General features: G+C 54.8%; 1 protein-coding gene across 1 annotated transcript; it reads left to right on the top strand.

Moving 5' to 3' along the window:
* Positions 1 to 840: 840 nt before the first annotated feature.
* LOC140658652 (protein Wnt-11b-like) lies at positions 841 to 14,922 on the top strand. The gene is made up of 11 exons (XM_072877326.1): positions 841 to 2,442; positions 2,924 to 3,208; positions 3,999 to 4,399; positions 5,215 to 6,945; positions 7,366 to 7,481; positions 7,752 to 7,881; positions 10,330 to 10,603; positions 11,024 to 11,259; positions 11,686 to 11,963; positions 12,617 to 12,909; positions 13,701 to 14,922. The coding sequence occupies exons 8-11, from the start codon at positions 11,112 to 11,114 to the stop codon at positions 13,873 to 13,875; spliced, it is 894 nt and encodes a 297-aa protein (XP_072733427.1). The 5' UTR covers positions 841 to 2,442; positions 2,924 to 3,208; positions 3,999 to 4,399; positions 5,215 to 6,945; positions 7,366 to 7,481; positions 7,752 to 7,881; positions 10,330 to 10,603; positions 11,024 to 11,111; the 3' UTR covers positions 13,876 to 14,922.
* The last annotated feature ends 5,981 nt before the right edge of the window (positions 14,923 to 20,903 follow it).

Here is a 20,903-nt window from a genome sequence, read left to right on the forward strand (position 1 = left end):
GTAAGTGCCGTTTCCCACAGGGTCAGCAGGAAGGTCGATGCTGCTCTGGTCTGCCTGGCAGAGCCGCGGTCCTCGGTGCATCTGGCAACCCTCTGGCCATCTGCTCCACGTGCAGCCAGCGTTTAATATGAGGGGCTGGGTCCCCAGCTAGGGAGAAGGTGCTAAGCAGGACAGCAAGCCGCACCAGCGATGCGGGAGGGCTGCTGTCGCGGTGTGATGGGTGCAATGCTGCCGGTAAGCACACAACGGCAGCTGGCTGTCCTGGGTGCGACATGTCCGGCTTCCCAGGGCGGAGTAGTGCTGCACCCCCCCAAAATAGCAGCCAGGTGCCCGACGAGCACCTGAAGGGCTGGGGCCATCTCTGGGGAAGGATAAAAATAAGGCTGCAATGAAACCTTTTGCATTTCACACCTCTTTGGTTCCACCTTGAAAGGCCCCAGCTGGCCCGGGCCACCTACTTGTCCACATACCTGTTGGGTTAGAGGCTGTGAGAGCAAAAGGGCTCGGAAGTCACTTAAAATCCCAATTACGTGACTTAATTTTTTTTCCTTTCAAGCTTATCATGGTTTTACTGTGAAGCAAAGGGCATTTTTGCTGTAAAACATGTGCCTTCCCCATGCTGCCCATATTGCTGCTGGGGCTGCAGCTTCCTGGCCTTTGATGGGCATCCAGCTCCCGAGGGACACCCCAGTGCCTTTGATGGCCCTGCGTTTCCATCCCCGCCTCAGTTTCCCTTTGATCTGGCGCTCTGCGCCTTGTCACAGCGAGCGACCGGCCATGCCAGTGCCCGGGGCACCGTGGGGGAGCCTGGCGCTGCGTGTCACCACCCCGCAGGGACCTTTGGGATGGGCAGGCAGCCGGCGCTGCTGGTGAAAACCCAGCTTCCCGCTCAAGGGCGGCTCTTTGCTGGATCTCCTGCTTCCACACGCACCCATCCCCTTTTCATTCCTGCTGCCGTGTCCCTCTCGTTCGCCAAAGTCCCAGTGCGTGCCAGCCACCCTCCCACCGCCACTGCAAGCCCTCGTCCTCTCCCGGCCCGGCACTCCCCGGCTCTGTCCCCTGCTCCAGCATGGGCCCCAGCTAATGTCACTGGGGAGACACAGCCGGCTGGGCTCTGGGCATGACGCACATGCCACCGTGTGCCGGGAGCCGCCGTGCCCGCCTTGGTCACTTCTGCACTTCTCCTCAGCAGGGTCCCTGTCCTCGGGTGGCACCCGAGCTCCCTGGGGCAGGGACGTGCTTTCCTGCATGCCTGTGAAGCACCGTGATAGCAGGTGGGTGAGCTCAGCCCAGCTTCAGCCCATCCCTAAAGCCGTGCCAGCCTCCTTCCCCATCCTGGGCACTTGGTGACATTACAGGGACGCTCTTCAGAGCCGCCTGGCTGCAGCCCAAAACGCTGCTGTTGCCTTCGGTGGGTGTTTCTGGTACATTTTGTGTGGCCTCTGTTCCTCATTTAAACCCCCTCCCAGGCTGTACTTTCCGTGTGTGTCGCCATACGACGTCCTGCCCTTTGTGCTGCTGCTTCGCCGGCTCCCACCAGCATCTTCCTCCCCTTAAGGCTTGCAGAGGGTCCAGCCACGCGGAGCTGGGTGACCGGCGGGGACGCCGCGTACCACCGGGTGCTCGGGGATGCCATGTACCACCGGGTGCTCGGGGATGCCATGTACTGCCGGGCACTCGGTCGGTGCCAGGCACTGCCCCGGGCTTACCGAGTGCTCCCGAGCCGTGTGTATCCAGCGCTGTTGACGCAGGCTGTCGTGTCCCCACGGACCAGCAGCAGCAGCTGGTGGTTGACCCGTGCGGGGACAGCAGCGCCTCGGGACAGCGGACTGCTGATGCCCGAAGTTTTCTCCAAGGATCAGAGCATCAGCTAAAGCATGTACTAAAATTAGGAGAAAGGATCCTGGTACTGGTTTCACCCTGCAGGGAAGGGTCCCAAAGACACGTAACGCTTAGGGTAAGAGGGGTGGCAGAGAGACGCTGGCCTTGCTAAGGGACAGGGAGGCTGCCAGAGCCCAGGGGAGGGAGAGGTAAGCTTTAAAAGAGACAAGAAAGCCCTTGAGGCCAAAAAAGGGTTGAGAAGGTACAGAAGCTGAGCCAGGGAAATGGTGTGTCGGGTTATTGTCTTTATCAATGTCTGTGTGCTTTCCCGATTCAAAGAAAAACAGAATTCCAGGTTGTGGTCTCACGGGTACTACAAGAACTAAATCCACGTCAGCACCGAGGGCAATGTCCCCTTCTCCCAGCGACAGGAAAAGCGTCGTGCTTTCAGCTTGGCTGGGACCAGGGCATGGGGCGAGCACCCGGAACTCGTCCTGGCCCAGGGGACAACGAGGTGTGACCGGGCTGGCAGGGCCCTACCCCTGCAAACCGCATTCGTGTCAGCAGAAACCAGCACAAGTTACCCACAAGGTCAAGAGAAACCCGGTGTTAATGGGAAGGGTATGTCCTATGTTCTGCATTGCTCCTCAGCCTGAGCTTCCCACAGTTTAGGGGAAATGGTTTCCTTATCCCAAGGATGTCTTGGCATCTCCAGCTTTTTCTTGATCCAAAATGAGGGTAAAAGATCTGTAGAATATTGAAGTTCAAACAAATAAAGTGATGATGCCAAAAATGTTGCATTTTCATGTCAAGCTGTAAGACACTAGGAGTATAAATTTTGGTCTGAATAAGAGCAGCGGTGGTTGAAATATTGTGACCATTTACAGATTTTGTAGAGAACTAGTTGAGAAATCCAGCAAAACTCATTCTTTCCAGTGGAAAGCATGCACATTTCACTGGATCTGCATTTTTCAAAGGAAAATAGATTTTATAAAAAATTTCCAACTAGCTGTTCTGCTCACTCATGTGGAAATTACCTTGTCTGCAACTAACTTGAATTAGAGGACTTTTTTTTTTCCTTTTTCCCTTTCTGTCTATGGAGACAAGAGCCAGAGGTTCATCTGCTTCAAGAGCTGAGGAATTTCCTGGTCGCTGGCTGGCAGATACCGCTCCTCGAGCTGCCCCTGCCCAGCAGAGGGGGGAGAACGCTCCTCATCCTCCGCGTTTAGGCAGAGCACGGGTTGGCCTAAATCTCCCCAGCTCTGCCCCAAGGTAACACAGGACAACGTGCTTTAGGCTGTTGCAAGCCATGAAACCATCGTAGCAGTGAACGCTGTTTTCCTCCCAGCAGCTCCTGCCCCGGGTTTCCCCTGACAGAAGAGCTCAGGTAAGTCCACTTCAGTGCACAGGCAGCAGCAGAACGACTGCTGAAGGTATCGTTTCTTTTAATTTTTGCTGATATTGCTACAATATGCATTGCCAAATGTGGTTGATCTCATAAACCGCTGTCCTCTTACCATAGCCTGGCTCCCCATGGCAGGGTGCCTTTTACGTGCTCCTAGCTAATGCGGCATTTGCTCTGTGGCTTTGGGATGGGGCAGGAGGCTGGTGGCAGTGGCTTGTCCCCATGTGTCACCTCTGGGACATCAGCCCACGTGTCCCTCCCATTTGTAGGGCTGTGCTGCCGCTGCTTTCCATTATCACTCACTGCCACAGCCTCTTCTGCGTGACTCAACAAAACTCCCCTGGCAGCTATTTCTAGCCTAGTCAGTGAGGTCGGGCGTGTTATTCATGACACTTTCTTCCTCTCTGGTGGGGCTCCGGCCAGGCTGGGACCTGCCGCTGGCTCTCCAGCACGCAGACCTTTGGCCAGAGGAGACTCTGGCAGGGAGCAGATGGGGAACGCATCTCCCCTGCCTTGCAACATCCTATGCTGCCTTCTGCAGCATCGCTTGCCCGGGCTGTCCCCGGCTGCTGCGGGGGGAGTGCAGATGCCGACACATGTTCTGCAGCTGGATCCCCCCAGCCCAGCTGTCCCGGGGCCCCGGGGACAGGGCGTGCTGCAGAGCCTGCTCTGGGCTTGGTGTGTGCTGCCTGCAATGGGACGCTGCCACGGCTGCAGGCACCCTGGTCACAGCAGCACATGAAGTGTCACCAGGTGCTCTGTCTCCTTACAGCTTGAACCCACAAGCAGGTGCAGACCCACAGTCCCTGGTCCCAGCTTTGGGATTTCTCTAGGCAGATGCGTGGGAGCAGCCTCGCGGCGACGGGAGGAAGCCAGGGGGCCAGGTGAAACTGGAAGGCAGCACCGTGCATAAATGGCTCTGGAGGAGATCAGCTGGCAGGAACAAGTCCTTGCAGGTCCCCGTCCCCCCCAGCCTGCTTCTCAGTATCCGTCTTCTAGTGAGGTCACTGACTCCATCACTACATTGGAAAGAGGAAGGAGGACGGTTTCGCGAAAGGAAAGCAGCCCTCTGCAGCAGGACAGTCACCTGGCACCCAGGGTGGTGCGTCACCACAACCCAGCGCTGTCACAGCCTCCCAGGCAAAAGGATGTGGCTCCTCATGCGGTCGGCCGGTAGGTGAGCATGGGCTGGGAGTGCACCGAGGTTGCCAGGGGCTTGAGGGAGCACGGGGCACGTTGACAGCAGGGGAACCCCTGGAAGGTCCTCGTACAAAAGTGCCTCTCCTGAGCCTGGAAGCCACAAGCCATTGCAAGCTGGGATGGTACATGGGGAGGGGTCCCCATGTGCTTACGCAGGTCACAAACCATTCATGGGCATTTGCTTTGGCCCCTGTCTGAGCCCCAATAGAAGGACACATGAAACTTTGGCCATCCAGGACAAATATTTGATGTTCCTCCAGTAATTAGCTTAATCCCAGGAGCAAGCTCTGTGTGCGGGCAAGCCCTGACCCAGCAGCAGGTCTTCTCCTTGCCCTCCTATGAGCTCCTCCTTGAGCTTTCCCCTCCTGGCTGCGTCCCCCCAACAGCGGGCAGGTGGGAGGTGATGTTTTCCAGTGTCCCTCCCAGCTCCTCACCCACTCCCCGCTGGCCTTTCCCTGTGCTCAGCGCCCAAAGACAAATCTCCAGCAGCACAGCTGCACCTTCTCCCCGTGGCGGCTCTCGGGCATGGGCAGGCTGGGGAAGGGAAGCCTTCCTCCTGGGCTGGGAATCCCCTCCTTCCCACCTCCTTCCCCAAGAGAGAGCCTGACACGGAAGGGGAAGGAGTATTTTTAGCATTTACCCTACGGTTGTTTCAAGGATTGAGCTAAGAAGAGGAATTGATATCAAATGAAGGATTGCTTTTGCTTTAAAAGGAAGCCTGTTTCCTACTACGCAGTCATTGCAAAACCTTTCTGTGAAGAGGGATTGGTAAAAATCTCCTTTTGTAGGAGGCAGCGGGCTCGAGCAGGAGATTGGCGTCAGAAATCGCTGGACACTGTTCCCTGTGCTGGCACTGGCTTCTCGTGCCCTTGCCCAGCTGCCATGGTGACATCGCATCCCAAAAGAAGGGGACGGGGTGGTACTAAGACCCTCTGCCGCAGCGCTGATCACGGCTCCCAGCACCTTCGACACTACGAGATGCCCCCACCTGCCTGACCGTCCTCACATGTGCCCTCTCTGCGTTCCTGCTCTCCAGCAGCTTTTCCTGACTGTTGCTCATGGCTTTTCCTAAAACTCCTGGGATCCCAGGTGCTCTCGCCTTCCCAGCTGCCATCCGACCCCAGTATGTACTGGCTATGGCAACCCATCCGAGATCCTCCAGCTCCCAGACTAAGATGCCATCCACACCTTGAGGAGCTTTCCTGAAAGCAAGATGGACAATAGGGGAAAAAAGTGCCTTGCTGCAATGTGAGAGTTGCCAGCACCAACACGGCAGGCAGGAGCATGGTGAAAGCAGGCTCTCCAGGGCCCCAAATGGAGATGGTGGCCCTTAAAAGCAAAACCACTGGCCAGAAGGTGGCAATATCCCCTCTCCTTTCTGGGCCTGACACTGCGCAGGGCAGAGAAGGGGTCAGCCCCTTGTGCCGGGGATGGGCCCATTTTGGTTTGGAAGCTCTGACCCCACTCAGCCCCCCCTTTGGACTGGACAGCTCGGGCAATGGCAGGACAATGGTCCATGCCCTATGGCATCCTCGATGTCCATCTCCTGAAGCTCAGCCTGCACCAGCCGTAGTGGGTGCTGGTGGCGTGAATGCCACAGCACCTACGGCGTGCGCGGAGGAGGGTCTTCAACAGGGGGGAATGCAAAGTCCTGCCCCGGGGAGAACAGCCCCAGGCACCGGTATATGCTGGGGCCACCCAGCTGGAAAGCAGCTTCGCCTGGATAGCGACCCCAGACCTTCCTCCCTCTCCACCTGCGCAGAGGTGGGCTTGCACTTTGCCCACCTTTGTGTCTCTCGCAGGGGAGATTAGGGGACCGCTGACCTTCCTGACCCTCTTGTCTGAAATCCTCTGCAGGGTCTAGTTGTGCTGATGGCCGCTTTTTCTTGGGCAGTGTGGGGCTGTTCCAGGCAGCTGATGAGATAACATTAGAAATCACGCCAGAAGGATTAGCATCTCCGGCAGAGCCTGTGTTCCCACTGAGACCTCCTCATCCCTCAGCAGAGATGTGGCACTGGGACACTTTGGAGCAACAACCAGCAAAGCAGCTCTTCCTAGCAGGCTGGGTGCAGGGCACCTGCCGCAAAGGGCAGAGTGACTGTAACTGGGAGGGAATGGAAGCCACTGGAGCCCCTGCATCCCTCTGGCTGGAGTCTGGAGAAGGAGGTGTCTGGTTAGACATGCCCAGCACTTGGGATTGCCTTTGCTTGGCAATCCCTGCCTTGCACATGCTTGGTGAACTGCTATCCTCCCTCTGCCCACTGAGCACATGATGCCCAGAAAAGCACCGAGGCACCTCCCAACACTGACAAAAGCAGCTTTTCCTGGTCAGAAAATTCCTGTTCCCTCCAGAAGCTGTTCAGATTTCCCCGCAATGTCCCCCTCAGGGCCTAAGGCTGAAAAGGGAACTTACAGAGAATATGATTTCATAACATCAAAATCCTTGGGGTTAGAGTGAAAGGAGCACTTGGTCTAGCACGAGGGAGAAGTGTGGACACCATATCTGATTGTGGGTTAAGGTAAGAAAAGGATCTGCAAAAGCCATGATTGGGAAGGTGGGATGTCAAAGAAATATCAGGGACTTCCAGAGCACAGTGAGTACCAGCAGGACTGAACGGAGTCGAGAAAGGTGAAAGCTGAACTATGTCGCTGTGGTGAGACCACTCTGACTTTGGTCTCGCCAAGCATAACAAATAACTTCATGGCAAAGGACTCCAGCTTTACCCCAGGCCCTAAGGAGTCCTGCAGACCAAGCTGTTGGTCATAGGCAGGGCCCCAGGCACCCTAGGGTGCTGTCACCCTGTCCCACACAGCACCAGCATCTGGCTCCAACAGTGGGTGCTGCTTCATGGGGCTTTTCTACCTCAAGCCTTGGGGTCCTGCGATGTGCATAAGCAAAATCCATCATGTCAGAGACTTAACAGGGACTGTCATTGCAGAGTCCTCGGTAGAAGTGGACCAGGTTCAGAGATCAGGTTCATCTCCGCCACGTGCCACCTGGGACCAGAGCCAGAGAGAGTTTGATCTTCTATGGGACAGCAGTACCAGGCCCCAGGTACCACTGGAGCAGAACAAACAGCAGGTTCCTTCAATAGCAGGGATGCTGGAGGAGACATTGGTCTGATGAGGGAGCAGCTGAGTTGGGTTGAAAATCCGGGGGGTTTCAGAAAACTGAGAAAAAAATGAATTGCATTGCAGAAATGGTCAGGGTGCTTGAATTGTGTCTGGGACCATAAGGAAGCCCAGAGAGTGAAAGATGCTCTAGGGACTGCCCACGCTGAAACAGCACGGCATGTCCCGACACTCCCTTGTCTCCTCCTGGCAGGCTTTCCCAGGCAAGCCCACTCCCCAGAACATCCTTCCCATGGAGGCTGGTGCATTGCCAAGCAGATCACATTGCCCCTGCAGATGGATGAAGCCTGCCCAGACGCCTCTGCCCAACGTCCCTGCAGGCTGTGAGTTACACATCCCACAGCTGGGGATCACAGACTGCTCTGGCTAGCCCTTACACCTTCCTCCGCTGGGCAATAATGGGGGCTGGAGAGGGCAGCGGAGGGGCAGGACCTGCCCTGCTCTCCCACAGGTGCTGTGGACCCTGTCGTACCTGATGCTTGGTCTGCAGGGGTTGGGAGCAGCATGTGCTACAGGAGAGGACGTGCTCATTGCTACCTTCTCCCATAAAAACAGGCAGACTTGTTATTTTAATCAGCTTAGTCCTCATTTTAAAGACAGAAACCAAAACATGGGGTTTGGTGTTTAGGGAATATAGACTTGGGTTATCCCTTGTCCTCTCCAACAGGGATGCTGCTTTCCGCAGCTGGGAAAGCATTTCCCACCCTGAAATGCTCAGGGATGATTTTCTAAGTACCGTTTGCAGTGAGAAAATGCTCCACTTGCCCTAAACCAGGGAGTCCCAGCCCAATAGTGGCAACGTTCAGCCAGTGGCAATGCAGCCAGCGGGATGTCCAGAGCAGGGCAGGCTTCCTCCTCAGACCACTCCGAAGCAGAAAGCCGTGGATGGCACTTGCTGGCCTCCACGTGCCCTCTGCAGAGACATCCAAGCTGTGTGCCCTGACGAGCAGCTCAGCAAATTTGCTTTTATCCTGTATCTTTCCTACTCCTGCTGAAAAAATCATTCCTCAGCTGACAAGAGCTTGCTGTAACTTTGGAGCCCTTTGGTGTCACTCCACAGGCATCAGGGAGAGGAAGGTTAATGGGATCAGGGCCAGCCGATTCCAGGGGCACTGAATACAGCGTCTCTTTCTTTTCTCTCTGGCCTTTAATTAAGCCCCTTGTAACTCTGCTTGGGATTTGGGAGTGACCTCAGCACTTTCCTAGCAGGACCCTCCCTCATGGGCCATTGCTCCGGCACAATGCACCTTGGCCTTTTCATCCCAAGGGAGTAGTTTGGGAAGGTCAACAATTCAAGCTGCGTGTCCTAGTTTTAGCGCACGGGATAGCAAGTCAAAGGGAGGTCATGGGGGGGTGCCAACCAGCCACCCAGTTATGTCCTGTAAAGGGAAAGCACCTTCCAGTGAGAAGGGAAGTTGCACAGCGAGGGAGAAAGTGAAAGCCCAAAGCAGAGGTCTTCAACCTGTGACTGTTTCCAAAAGAAGCTGGTGTCAGCTGGGCTTGTCTCTCAGATGTCACCTCCCACTGTGGGAAAATATCGGCCTACCTGGTTCCTGAAGGTCTTCACAGCAGCAAGGTTGCACTTTTGTTTTTCTACTTAGGGAAGGGAAAGATTCAGAACAATATGCACCTTGTGACAGGCATGTGCAAGCCATGGAAATGTCACACCAAACCAGCTCCTGTCCAAGCAGGCACCGTTTCCCCGGCTGCATCATTTCTGCCAGCTGTAATCTGGTTCCTGCAATGAAATGGGCACTTCTGCAGCTGATACCCGTGCCCAGTGCTGGCTCACGGATGTGCACACATCAGTTTGCCCACAGCACCAGACAAACTCCCCTCTGGGCTGTCTGTGAGACAGCCGGTGGACTTTAAGCTCCTTTTCTTGGCCTGGAGAGGCAAATTGCTGTGGAACCTGGTTATGCTGTTGAGCCTGGAATTAGCAGTACACATCAAAGTCCTGATCTGGAAAGCCCAGCGACAGAGGCAAAGCCAAGTCCTTTAGCTGTCCCTCCTGCCCCCATGCCCTTTGGGGTGCTGAAGGCAACAGAAAGCCCCATGCCAACTACGGACCGGGGTTTGCAGCGCTGACAAGCTAAAGACAGCCCCATGCTGAGTTAGATCCTGCTCCGACCACATGTTTTCTAATGGGCGCATTCAGTTTTAGGGCTGTTTCTCAAGTTTGCATGGGCAGGGCTGTAGAGCGGAGTGCAGAGGAGGGAGCCATTGCACTGCAGCCCAGCACCTTCCTGCAGCAGGGAGAGAGGTTGCTTTAACCCGAGTACTTTGAAATGTGCTTGCAGGCTTCGAGCCGAGAGCCCTTCCACGTGTCCCCTTCTGCTCAGCCTCTTTCTCTGCAGTTATGAATCCCACTAGCAGCTGCCGATGCCCTGAGTGAGACGATGGGTCAGTAACGTGGTTTGTCTGTGAGAAAAGGGGCCGGGGCTGAAGCTGTGAAGTTGGTGTTTAGGGGCAGAATTTCCCCGCATTCGATCAGCTTCAGTCCCAGCACAGGCTTTGGCTGGGTCCTCTCCAGGCTGGTGACACCAGCATCCGCACCCTTGATTGGCACACCTCTATCTGGAGTCTTGGTTATTGCAGAGTCCTCACTGTCCTCGTGGAGCTCCAGAGACAGAGGAGGCTGAGACTTTCACTCTTTCTGAGTCAAAATGTATTTTTTTAAAGCTTCTTGCAAAGAAAATAAGAAAAAAGCCAGAAATCAGTATCAACCCCTTCTGTCCTTTACTAATCTGTGCCTTTCTGATTCCTGCCAGGAACGGCAGGGACAAGTTTTTACCTGCTGAGCAGAGCCACGTATTTGCTTTGTGATCCGATGGCTCTCCTGCAGATGCCCAAGGTGGAGAAGGCCACGTCGCCGGTGTCGGGGCCCGTTGTGCGCAGCATCTCTACGCCTTGCGGGGGCACGAAGGGGTCTGGGGCAGCTGAACGCTTAGTGGGGCGACGTGCCAGACCTGGTGCCCCCCAACTCCCCAGCGCACGGAGGAGCCGCTCCATCCTGTAGTGGGCCATTTCTTAATTGTTTCCCAGGTGCTGTTTCGGGGATGGTAGAAGCTAATAACTGCTGTACACCCTCTTCGACCTCCCCCCCTCCCCCCCCGGCCCTAACCCGCTGTGAATGGCACCGAAACCGCCTTTGTTCCCCTCCCCGGGGGGGAGGACCGCGCCGCCCGCGGCTATAAAAGGGGGCGGCGGCCCCGAGCGGTCCCGGCCCCGGTCCCGGCCCCATCCCCGGCCCCATCCCCGGCCATGGGCCGCCCCACCGCCGCCGCCGCGCTGCTCTGCCAGCTGGGGCTCTCCGCGGCCATCCAGTGGCTGTGAGTAGCGGCCCCGGGGGGACGCACCCCCTCGCCGGTGCCCCCCTTCGGGGCTCCCCTTCTCCGGCCGGGTCCCCGGAGGGGTGCCTTGTGGTCCCCCCGCCCCGCTTGACACCCATCCTCTTCCCCACAGCGGGCTGACGGAGAGCGGCAGCGGGGTGGCCTGGAACGAAAGCCACCACTGCCGGCTGCTCGCCGGGCTGGTGCCCGACCAGTTCCAGATGTGCCGCAGGAACCTGGAGGTCATGCACAGCATCGTCCGGGCCGCCCGCCAGACCAAGAGCGTCTGCCAGCAGACCTTTGCAGACATGAGGTGGAACTGCTCCTCCATCCGACGTGCCCCCAGCTTTGGCCCTGACCTGCTGAAAGGTAAAGGATGCTTCGTCCGCTGTGTTCATGCTCCTCTTTCTGCCCCACGTAGCTTTCCAGGCAGGCAGCGCTTTAGGCAGCTGCTGTTCAGCTGATGGGTGCCAATTTTGGAGAAACTTGCTGCCATTACACTGGTGTTAATGCTATGCAACTTAGATCTGCAGGAGATGACAGACAGTAACTTCCATTTCAAACGAAAAGAGCTGCTAGGGGCTCCAGAAAAAAGGGGGAAGAGGTGGGGACACCAGCTGTATACTGACAGCGTAATATAATGGGTGGCACAGGTTAAAAATAACGGCGCAAGAAAAACGCTGGGCCTTGGTTTTATCCTGTTGCAAGAAAAAAACCCTCGTTAGCATTGTGAGATCTTTGAGAGGAGTGTTTGGCTGGGCAGGGAGGAAGGACATCTCCCCCTCTTCTTCCGAGGAACCCGTGAATCTGCCTTTGTCTACGCCCTGGCTGCCGCTGCCGTCACGCACTCCATCGCCCAAGCCTGCACCTCGGGAGAGGTCCCTCTCTGCTCCTGTGGCTCCATCCCCTCGGAGGTCCCCGGGCCGGACTTCAGATGGGGTGGCTGCGGGGACAACCTGCACTACGGCCTCCAGCTCGGCGCTGCTTTTGCTGACAGTCCGTTGAAATCCAGCAAGCTGGGGACACAAGCGCTCAAGGCCATGAATCTGCACAACAATGCGGTGGGCCGGCAGGTGGGTATGGTGCCCACCACGGATTGCTGCAGCCCAGCAGATCTTACAGCAGCCTGGGGGGCAGAGGTGCCTAATGTAAGGCAGTAGACTCTGGCCAGGCTGTTGGGATGCTGTCCTTAAAGTCAGGAGGCAACTAAATGGTTAAAATGGAGTTACATGTGTTTGCAGAGACATCCCCCGCTGCTACCCTCCCCAAACAGCCCTGCACCCTTTCCACAACTAGGGCAAGAGGTTTGCCGCTTCACACCAGTACTTCCAGTACTTCTTTCCACCCCTCTCGTGGGAGCAGAGGCCCGTCCTGCCCTGCTCCAGCTGGGCTCCCCAGCCCTGCCCAGAACTGCGGGGTTTTGTGCTTTTGTGCACTCGTGTTCCCCAGGTGAGGACGTGGCCATCCTGCACCCGTGTTGGCTAGGGAAACCACCAGCCCCACTGCAGGCTCCAGCAGGGAGCTCCCCAAGGGTTAGGTTCTTATCACAAGCGGAATGAAGCAGGGCTGAGTCCTTGATTGCCCCATTATATTCATTTAAAGGTGGCAGTAAGCAGCTGAGCTCTTTCATCTCTTGAAACTTCCCGTGGATGTTCTTGCAAATCAATCGGTAGGGTGGGTACCAGGAGAAAGCAGAAGCAAATTCATGTTTTCCTATCCTCTGCAGGTGCTGAGTGACTCCCTGGATACCAAGTGTAAATGCCACGGTGTTTCAGGCTCCTGTTCGGTGAAGACCTGTTGGAAGGGACTGCCAAACCTGGGTGAAATCGCCTCTGACCTCAAGTCCAAGTACCTGGCAGCCATCAAGGTGACCCACCGGCTCATAGGGCCCAGGAAGCAGCTGATACCCAAAGAAATGGACGTCAGGCCAGTAAAAGAGACAGATCTGGTTTATCTCATCAGCTCTCCCGACTACTGCACGCCGAATCTCCACCTGGGGTCTCTGGGGACACAGGATAGGTAAGAAACTGCTGCAAATATGCTCTAACTCAGCCTCCCATTTCATGAGCGTCTGTACCATCGGGTTTGAGAGCATGCTCCGGGAAGCTGGTGTGGATGGGCAGTCCCCCGTTAGATGGGGACACCACAGGGACTGCTGTGAAATCTTTGCATCTTTAAGTCCCAAGGATAGCAGGAAGATAGATATTATTTTTCCAGAGCTACGCAGGTGTAAAGGCAAGGGAGAGCCCTCACTGAGAGTCCGTCAGCTCCACTCTCCAGGACAGGTTTAATCCACTGAGGAGTCAGAAAGGAAAATATCACCTCTCCCTGCAAGCCTTTAGGTGCTGCCCGCTGGTAACCAGAATGGTTCAGCAGTCCTTGGAGTTTGCGGTGCTTCCCAGATGTCTCCTTTCTGGAGCGACTGCAGGGCCGGGGGGCAGTTTTTAGAGGGATGGGGAAGCCTCATTGGAAGGCTGAGACAGGGCTGCGACTTGCAATCCCTGCTAGATTTAGCAGTAGCAGAAGTTCATCCTAGCCATCCACGCTTCCTTCTCCATGGGAAGTTCCTGCCCCCAGCGTGATAGAGAGTGAGTGTGCCCAACCTCAGCCACAGCTGCTCAAACACTGTGATAGCAACACGAGCTGACACCAACCCCAGTTTGCAAGCAAACCCCTGCATCTCACTGCCTCCTGCTACGGGCACGTAAGCTCTGGTTGGAGGCCAGGACAGATAGCTGTGGTCGGCACCACCGCCATGGGTGAGCAGGTACGCTCCCTCAGCTCCTGCTCGTGCATGCTCCTCTTGACAGGCAGTGCAACAAGACCTCCGTGGGCAGCGACAGTTGCAACCTGATGTGCTGCGGCCGCGGCTACAACACCTACACGGAGGAGGTGGTGGAGAGGTGTCACTGCAAGTATCACTGGTGCTGCTACGTGGTGTGCAAGAAGTGTCGGCGGAAGGTGGAGAGATACGTCTGTAAATAATGCCAGAGGTGTCACGGCAGGCGGGAGGACTCCTGCGCTGGTATCCTCCAGGGCACAGCTGGAGACCGAACGCCAACCGCAAGGGATGCTCTGAGCTACGGCAAGAAGGGAGCTATGTGGGAAGCCTGGGCTCTCGCATTACCACGGAAGACCTCAAACTGAGAGATGGCGGGAAGCCTAAGACCGGGGGCTGACCTCTGCTCCATCTCTCCAGAGCAAGACAAAGGGCTGCCCTCCTGCAGCTGATCGGGAGTGTCCAGCCCTCTGCCTCCAGCTGGGGACAAGCCATTTATCACTCTGAACGCAGAGGCCCTTTTCTCCAGGGGTGAATGGGGACCCTGGGCTGCCATTGTCTCTTTGCAGGAGGTTTCTGACAGTGGCCTGAAAGCCAGGAGTGATGGATGGGAAGGGGGGTAGAGAGTTGCCTGTTGGGAGAAGGCTGCAGGGGAAGAAAGCTGCTTTGGGTGAGGGGGTCATGGGCGGCTCCTCTGGGGCAGGTTTCTGCTGTGGGGTCACCCCGCACCATGGACTGTTCTTCCTCAGGGGCAAATACTGGTCCAGTGCCCTCTGCAGCATCTGAAATGAAGACCAGGCTTGGACAAAGGCAGAATCAGTTATTGCTCCAAGAGACAGAACTCATCAATCCTCCCCACGACCTGCATGGAGATTGCTGCTGCTCTCACAGTAATGAGCCTTCGTCTTTGACTGATGGTGGCACACAGGAGCGGTCCCGGAGGCTGCCGAAGCAGGGCAGCGTGGCAAAACTGCACCTAGCAGCCTTGTCTTAACAAGGCAGCCATGGCAGCACTGTAGCTTCTGCCCTCTGGGCTTGTGTCGGAGGTGGAAGCCCACTCAACACGTGGCATACTCATGGTTTGTCCTTCCTGCCCCTTCTTCTAGACCACTAAGGTCTTCAGCCCACTCCTTCCATCCCCTTATTACCAGGTGTGCTGGAGAGAGGACACGACTCCAGGGCCCTTGGGAAGTAAGAATGAGCCTTTAGTCTCTATACTTAACGTAAGTGGGATTCTGGTGTGTGTTTTTTAAATAAATGCATTATACTATACCTCTCTGTGACATGTTTCCTAGGACAACCTCCTTCCTCCATCTCCTTCTCAGCTGACCACAGAGAAAGCGAGGCTGTAAGGAGAGCATAAAGCCCTGTGTCTGTACCCTTACATGCAGCGGGGGACCAGTTCAGTTTTAACTCTTTTTGCTGCTCATTGGCCCAGGTTTGCCTTTAATTACAGATATCGGTCAGCCTCAGCTACCGTGCACATATGGAAAACCTGCTGAAAGGTTTCTGTTGCCCTCTTCCTCAGTTCTCTGACTAGCCAGCAAGGAATCCGGCTTCCTGGGATTCAGCGCTGGTGGCTGGAAACAGAGGCAGTCCGGGATTATTTTCTGATCCTTGTGAATGTGGGCTGGACTAGCCAAGCGTGCGTGCCTGAGCAGCAAGGGGTCAGGAGCCTGATGGCCCCCCATTTCCCCTAGCGCGGAAGCTGGCCAAGCGCTTGCATGGGATAAGAGATTCCTGGTCATGCAGCCTCTGGGGAGAAAGGATGAGTCTAAATACACAGGTGCTGAGGAGAACCCACAGTACAAGGAGAACAGGTAAACGTGATGGAAATCCTAGGGCAATTTCCTGCAGCTCGCACCATGACCTTGAGATTCTGGCGGCTTTGCGTGCACCTTGGTTTATTTGTGGTTTGCATTGAATGGAGTTGGCCGCGTTCAGCCCCGAGTCCAGCTGTACGATTACTCATTTCCATATTCATTCAGTCATTTTTAATAGCCTCTGCTGGGTCACGGAATCAATTCATGAGCTTTTATTGTAAACCGTCCCCTCCACTTAATGTGCTCCAGGTTTCTGTATTAGCAGTGAATAAGAGCTGAGAGTCAAAGGTGGCTTAAGACAAGCCTGGGAGCTGGAAGTTGAAATGCTCAGGGGTGAAGCATATGCTCACACAGTTAACCAAGTGAGTTAACTATCATTATCAGTTGTTAATGTGCCATTGACTTGATCTGGCTGCTGACATCTAGCCTTCCCAGAGTGACAGTAAAGCCACAGCTGCAAGGTTTCCCTCACAGCTGCCGAAGGCCAAAAAGCTATCTTGAGTTTTTCTTTTAAAATGCAATTAGGGGTTAGTCACGGGCATTCCTCAGAAAAGGCAGTCTTCAGCTGCCAGGCTGCAAAATAGCTGCAGTTTCTGCTTCCAGAGCCAGGCTGAGCCAAGAGGTGAGGCAGGTACTTAATTAGGAGGATTGCTTAAATGCCTTCCCTATAGCCACCTCGCTGTGCAACGCCAGATCAGAGGGAGGTGAAACCAGGAGGGGCTGTGAACTCTGCAGAGCATTGCAAAACGAGCTGGTGAGAAAAAAACAGGGGAAGGATCTTGTGGAGTGAGAGATTCAGCCAGGAGGGTGGGAAATGTGATTTGCATTTGGTAACTACAAACACACATAGCCTGGGGTGGAGGAGAGGAGCCACAATAGCTAGGAATGCCCCGTGGAGATGTCGTGATCCCCTCCTAGAGAGGTCCCATTTGAATTTCTGCCTGGGAAAAGGCAGGGTCAAGTGCTGAATATGCAGAGTCCTCTCCTCTTCTCCCTCCTTGCATCTTGACTGCAAGCCTAACAGGGAAGAGCTGGGAAAGGACTGAAGGGGTCAATCAGCAGCGAGGACCTTGGGCTCTGTTTGTGTCCTGCGGGACATCGGAAAGCACTGTAATTAGTCAAAGGGTGCAAAGGGTCAGGCTGGCAGGAAGGACGATGGTGGGGAGGTGACAGTTAAGTGACAATGCTCTGAGTGGGAGGTGTTGTAATCTGGGCCCACACCTGGACTTACCAGGCTTGTGAGATCTGCTGGACTGGAAGAGTTTCCCACGGACCGAGAGCCAGAGCAAGGCAGTCGGCATCAGATGGCGGATCCAGAGGGAATAAACCCTGTGCTTGGTCTCAGGGGGATCCTGAGGGGATGTGAGGGGATCCATCTGACTGGATGCATTTTCCCTCTCTGACCCTGCTTGGGCAGAAAAGCCAGCAGGAAGGTGCCGGGGAACTTGGAGCCCGTTCACCCCCCTGGGCTAGCACAAGCACCCTCTGAGGTAAAAGATGGGAAAACTTGGACCCTGACATCACCCTCCGGTGGCTTCCCGCACCAGTCAGTGCAACCCTCTGCCAGAGAAATGGGTGCAAGGGGGCTTTTCTCTAACCCTCTACACCTTCGCTTCCACCACAAACATCTCCAGCTCTGGCAGATAGCCCTTCAGGACCTGAATAAACCTAGGCAAGGACGGTAGCAGCATCCCTGAAAGCAAGAGCATCTCTAACAATTGTGGCTTTGCAGCCCTTCAGACACTTCCTCACGCGTTTCTTTTGCCCCGTTTCCACAATTGGTCCTCTCCAGACTGTGGTAGGCTGCTGTCATTACCCTCTGCTTCATGAACCCTCGCCAGGCTCACTGCTAATGTGACAGATCTACCTCTTTGACTTTCCTGTCATTAGCCATTTTTCCTGATGTCTTGTGGCTTTTTGTTTATCTGTCTCTCTGGAAATGAGACTCCCTGGAGCTGAATTCTCCATGGCCATGGCAGAAGTCTTTCACTTTCTGGTGCTATGAACTGATGTGGGAGAGATGGCTCTGAAAATGGCTTGTGCACAGAAGAAAACCATTCCTCTACATGAAATGTGGTGAGAACCAGGCAAAGGGTTTGCTCTGAAAAGCCTCCCCTCGGTTACTGCTTGATTTTTAATTTGGCCTTGAAAGGAGTAACGCTGGTACAAATGTGATCATTCCCTGCTGGTTAGACTTGTGCAGACAGTGAAGTCTGAAGAAAGGAGAGTGATTTTCATGGACTCTTTTGACTTTGCTGCTAAAGCACTGACTTTTTTTTTTTCCCTTTTATTTCTTTATTCATTGAGGGATGCTGCATAACTTATTCCAGGAGGATAATCTGAGCAAGGGCAACAAGCTGTTGGTAATCAAGTAAGCATTTTGGAGGCAGAATGACTGTGCTCAAGAACATGTTGGGATATTTCTTCCCTACAGCCCTGGATTGCAGCTTGGACAGGACCGTGAGTCAGGACCTCCACCTGCTTTTTGCTTGTGCTCTTCACAAAGAAAGCTGAGGCAGAACAAGGCCAAGGCACAGGATGGAGCCGCTGTCTGGGGGCTCAGCTGTTGATCAACTTCTGTACTGCTGTAAATATTTGGGGGATGTTGCTTTGACCTTTGGGATGGTTGGTGCCTACACTATCACACCGCAAGACACAAACATGAGTAAATGCTTGTATTGAAGGAAAAACCCTTGCATCTCTGTTCTCCTTTATTTCTGGGGTGTTCGGCATTATCATGATGTCCTAAGGATGACAAATAATAATAGGGATTGTCCTTACGGGGATCTTCAGCTGAGGGACAGGGACAAATCAACATAGGTGAGTAAAAGCCATAAGACCAGAGGGGGAACTAGGCTGCAGACTGAGGGCCCTTGGGCGTAGCTTGAAGGACAGTTGTGGCAATGGCTGTGTGAGGTTCAGAGGTGAAGCAGACCTCCATCCCTTCTCCTAGGCTGGGCAGGCTGGCATCCCTTCCAGCTCTGAACCCTCTATTTCAGCAAGTTGCTCAATCAGAGTGGAAAAGTCCCAGATAACGCAGGTTTGTGGTATCCCCATCACGTCCGCAGGGGCCAGGAGGAGTGGGGTGGCACTTCTGAGCACCCTAGTCTCCCTTCTCCACCCCGTATTTCTCCCTCTCACTTGCTTAAAGTCATCCGTGTTCAGCGTGGGCAGCATCCTGGAGGCTGCTCACGGTGGACTCTTCGAATTGTCTTTCTGCCAGTACTGAGAAGATGCCATGGCCTTCTTGTTGAATCACTAAATAGTAGCATCTCCCCTTTGTGCATCCCTGGGGACACTGCCTCCAAGGTCCGTCAGAAAGTGAGTTAAAGCAGGGAGGGAGCTGCAGAACAGTCTCCTCTCCAGAGCAGAAGCTGATGTGGGCCCGTGAGCCACTCTGGGGCTGCCATCCAACTGGGCTTTTCCAGGAGCATCCTCCCACCAGCCCGGAACCGAGGCCGTACAGATTTTGAGGACTTTCTCAGCTTGCGTATGTGTCAGCTATGACCACTGTGCATGTCCTGTGTGGTGGAGTAAGGAATTTCCAGGCATGCTTCAGTCTGGCTGGAGCAGCACTTGTGTGCTGTAGGACGACATGCAGAAGCTCTAACACCTGCCAGGAAGACTGGACGTACATGTAACGTGCTGGAGCTCCCGGGAAGTACCGGACAGGCCTTCTGGATGTGCGTGGCCAGATGTTCTACACATGTGCATTAAATGCAATACACCGTGGCGGTCGGTTTTACTACCTGTATAATGAAAAGCACGTGAGCACGTTTCACGTCTGGAAGTGGAAACGTAAGAACCCTCCAGAAGCTGAGGCTGATCCCTAGACATTGACTTTATGCTGAAAACCTACTGCACCGAGACACCTGGCAGAACTGGGGAGCGGGAGAGATCGATCCCCAGCTTGACAAAGCTCCAGGAACTCCCCCTTTTGACACCAGTGGGACTAATCACAGCTACTATTCTTGCAGTCCCCAGCTTGAGGCTCATTGTGGTGTGAATAGGGGCTTGCTGGGTAATTATGCGTTCCAAAGGATCATTTATTTTTTCCTTGTGTTGAGAACATTAGCTCTGTAATTAGAAGGGGCAGCTCGAAAAACCATGTCCTGCCAGGCGGACCTGAGGCGGGAGGAGAACGACATGTGCGGGTACTTGCAGTTTGCTACGCTGGAGCTGAAGAGCAGACTGTGTGTGATTCTTGTCACTAACCCTTATTGATTTCATGCCTCCGTGGTGTAACTGAAACCTATTGTTGACCAGTTGGGACAGCAGACAAAAACAGGGGGCTGATTAACTTCTAGCAAGGAGATTCAGGAGCTTCCAACCAGCTAAGCCATTTGGCTCTTGGAGGCAAAGCCTTCTCCATCTCCGAGGAAACCGGGCCTCACACGGATTTCCTGTTCTCTTGGTCTAGCTTGCCCGGTGAGCCGGGATAATATGCTGCTCAAGGCCTGTCCTGCGCCGCTTGTGACAATCTGGGTCAAAACTGCTTCTCCCACCCCCCAGTTTTAAGGGGAGGGGAGGTGGGCTGAGACCCCATGCTCCATCATCAGCCCATTCACAATTACCTGGAGAGCAAGCCTAGGAACCTGCCTGGCTTGCTCTGAGAGGTGAAGGCCTCCAAGGAGAATGCCCTAAGGAGATGTTTGTTAAAGATTAAACAGAGATACCCTGTAGAAAGGTGATCTGTGAACTGCTCAGAGACTCTCTGGGTAACACCAAGGATAATGCAACAGAGGAGTTCACTCTAGCGGTCTCCTTCCCTCTGGTCCTTCAAAGTGCTCCTGAAATGTGGAAGCGTAGCGGTTACAGGGCTGATGATGTGATATGTTTACTGCAGCTTTAACTAATACATACGAAGGGGTAAGATGCTATATTGAGTGGTATTGCCTTGATGAAAGCGAACTAGTTGTAACTGTTGGAGATGCCAAAGCATCTTCTGCTAGCAACGAACAAGCGGCTGTAGATTCCTGGCCCCATTACACTTCCAATCGTTACACTAATTAGTTTTCCCGCTGCCGTTGTTCTTCACCTCCTGCCTGGCGTGCAGGAACACCACAGAATGACGCGGTCAGCTCTTGACATACCTCACGCTACCGGCACTCGCCTTTGCCGCCTGAGCGAAGCGGTCAGACGGCAGGAGGGTGACAGGAGAGTGACACCACTGCGGGGTACTCAGGGCACAGCGACCGGGAACCTAAACCCACAGCTCTTCTGGTTTTTATGAGTAACTTTTTATCGAGCTGTCTCGCGTACGTATGAAGAAAACAAACAGAGTAAATGGAACTGCCCCCCTTCCTCCGGCCCGCCCCTACCAAGATGGCGGCACCGCTCGTTCGGGCGGCCCCTCTGCCCTCACCAAGATGGCGGGAGGGGGCGGGGTCGCTCGCGGCCGCCCCGGAAGC

This window comes from Ciconia boyciana, chromosome 12 (assembly GCF_034638445.1).
Source record: "Ciconia boyciana chromosome 12, ASM3463844v1, whole genome shotgun sequence".
NCBI lineage: Eukaryota > Metazoa > Chordata > Aves > Ciconiiformes > Ciconiidae > Ciconia > Ciconia boyciana.

What these genes read in the sequence shown, in the direction of transcription:
- LOC140658652 (XM_072877326.1), top strand. Translation starts at nt 11,112, where the DNA reads ATGTGCCGCAGGAACCTGGAGGTCATGCACAGCATCGTCCGGGCCGCC. An exon ending in TGGCCCTGACCTGCTGAAAG is followed by an intron (nt 11,260 to 11,685) that starts GTAAAGGATGCT and finishes TCTTCTTCCGAG; the next exon opens with GAACCCGTGAATCTGCCTTT. An exon ending in ACAATGCGGTGGGCCGGCAG is followed by an intron (nt 11,964 to 12,616) that starts GTGGGTATGGTG and finishes TATCCTCTGCAG; the next exon opens with GTGCTGAGTGACTCCCTGGA.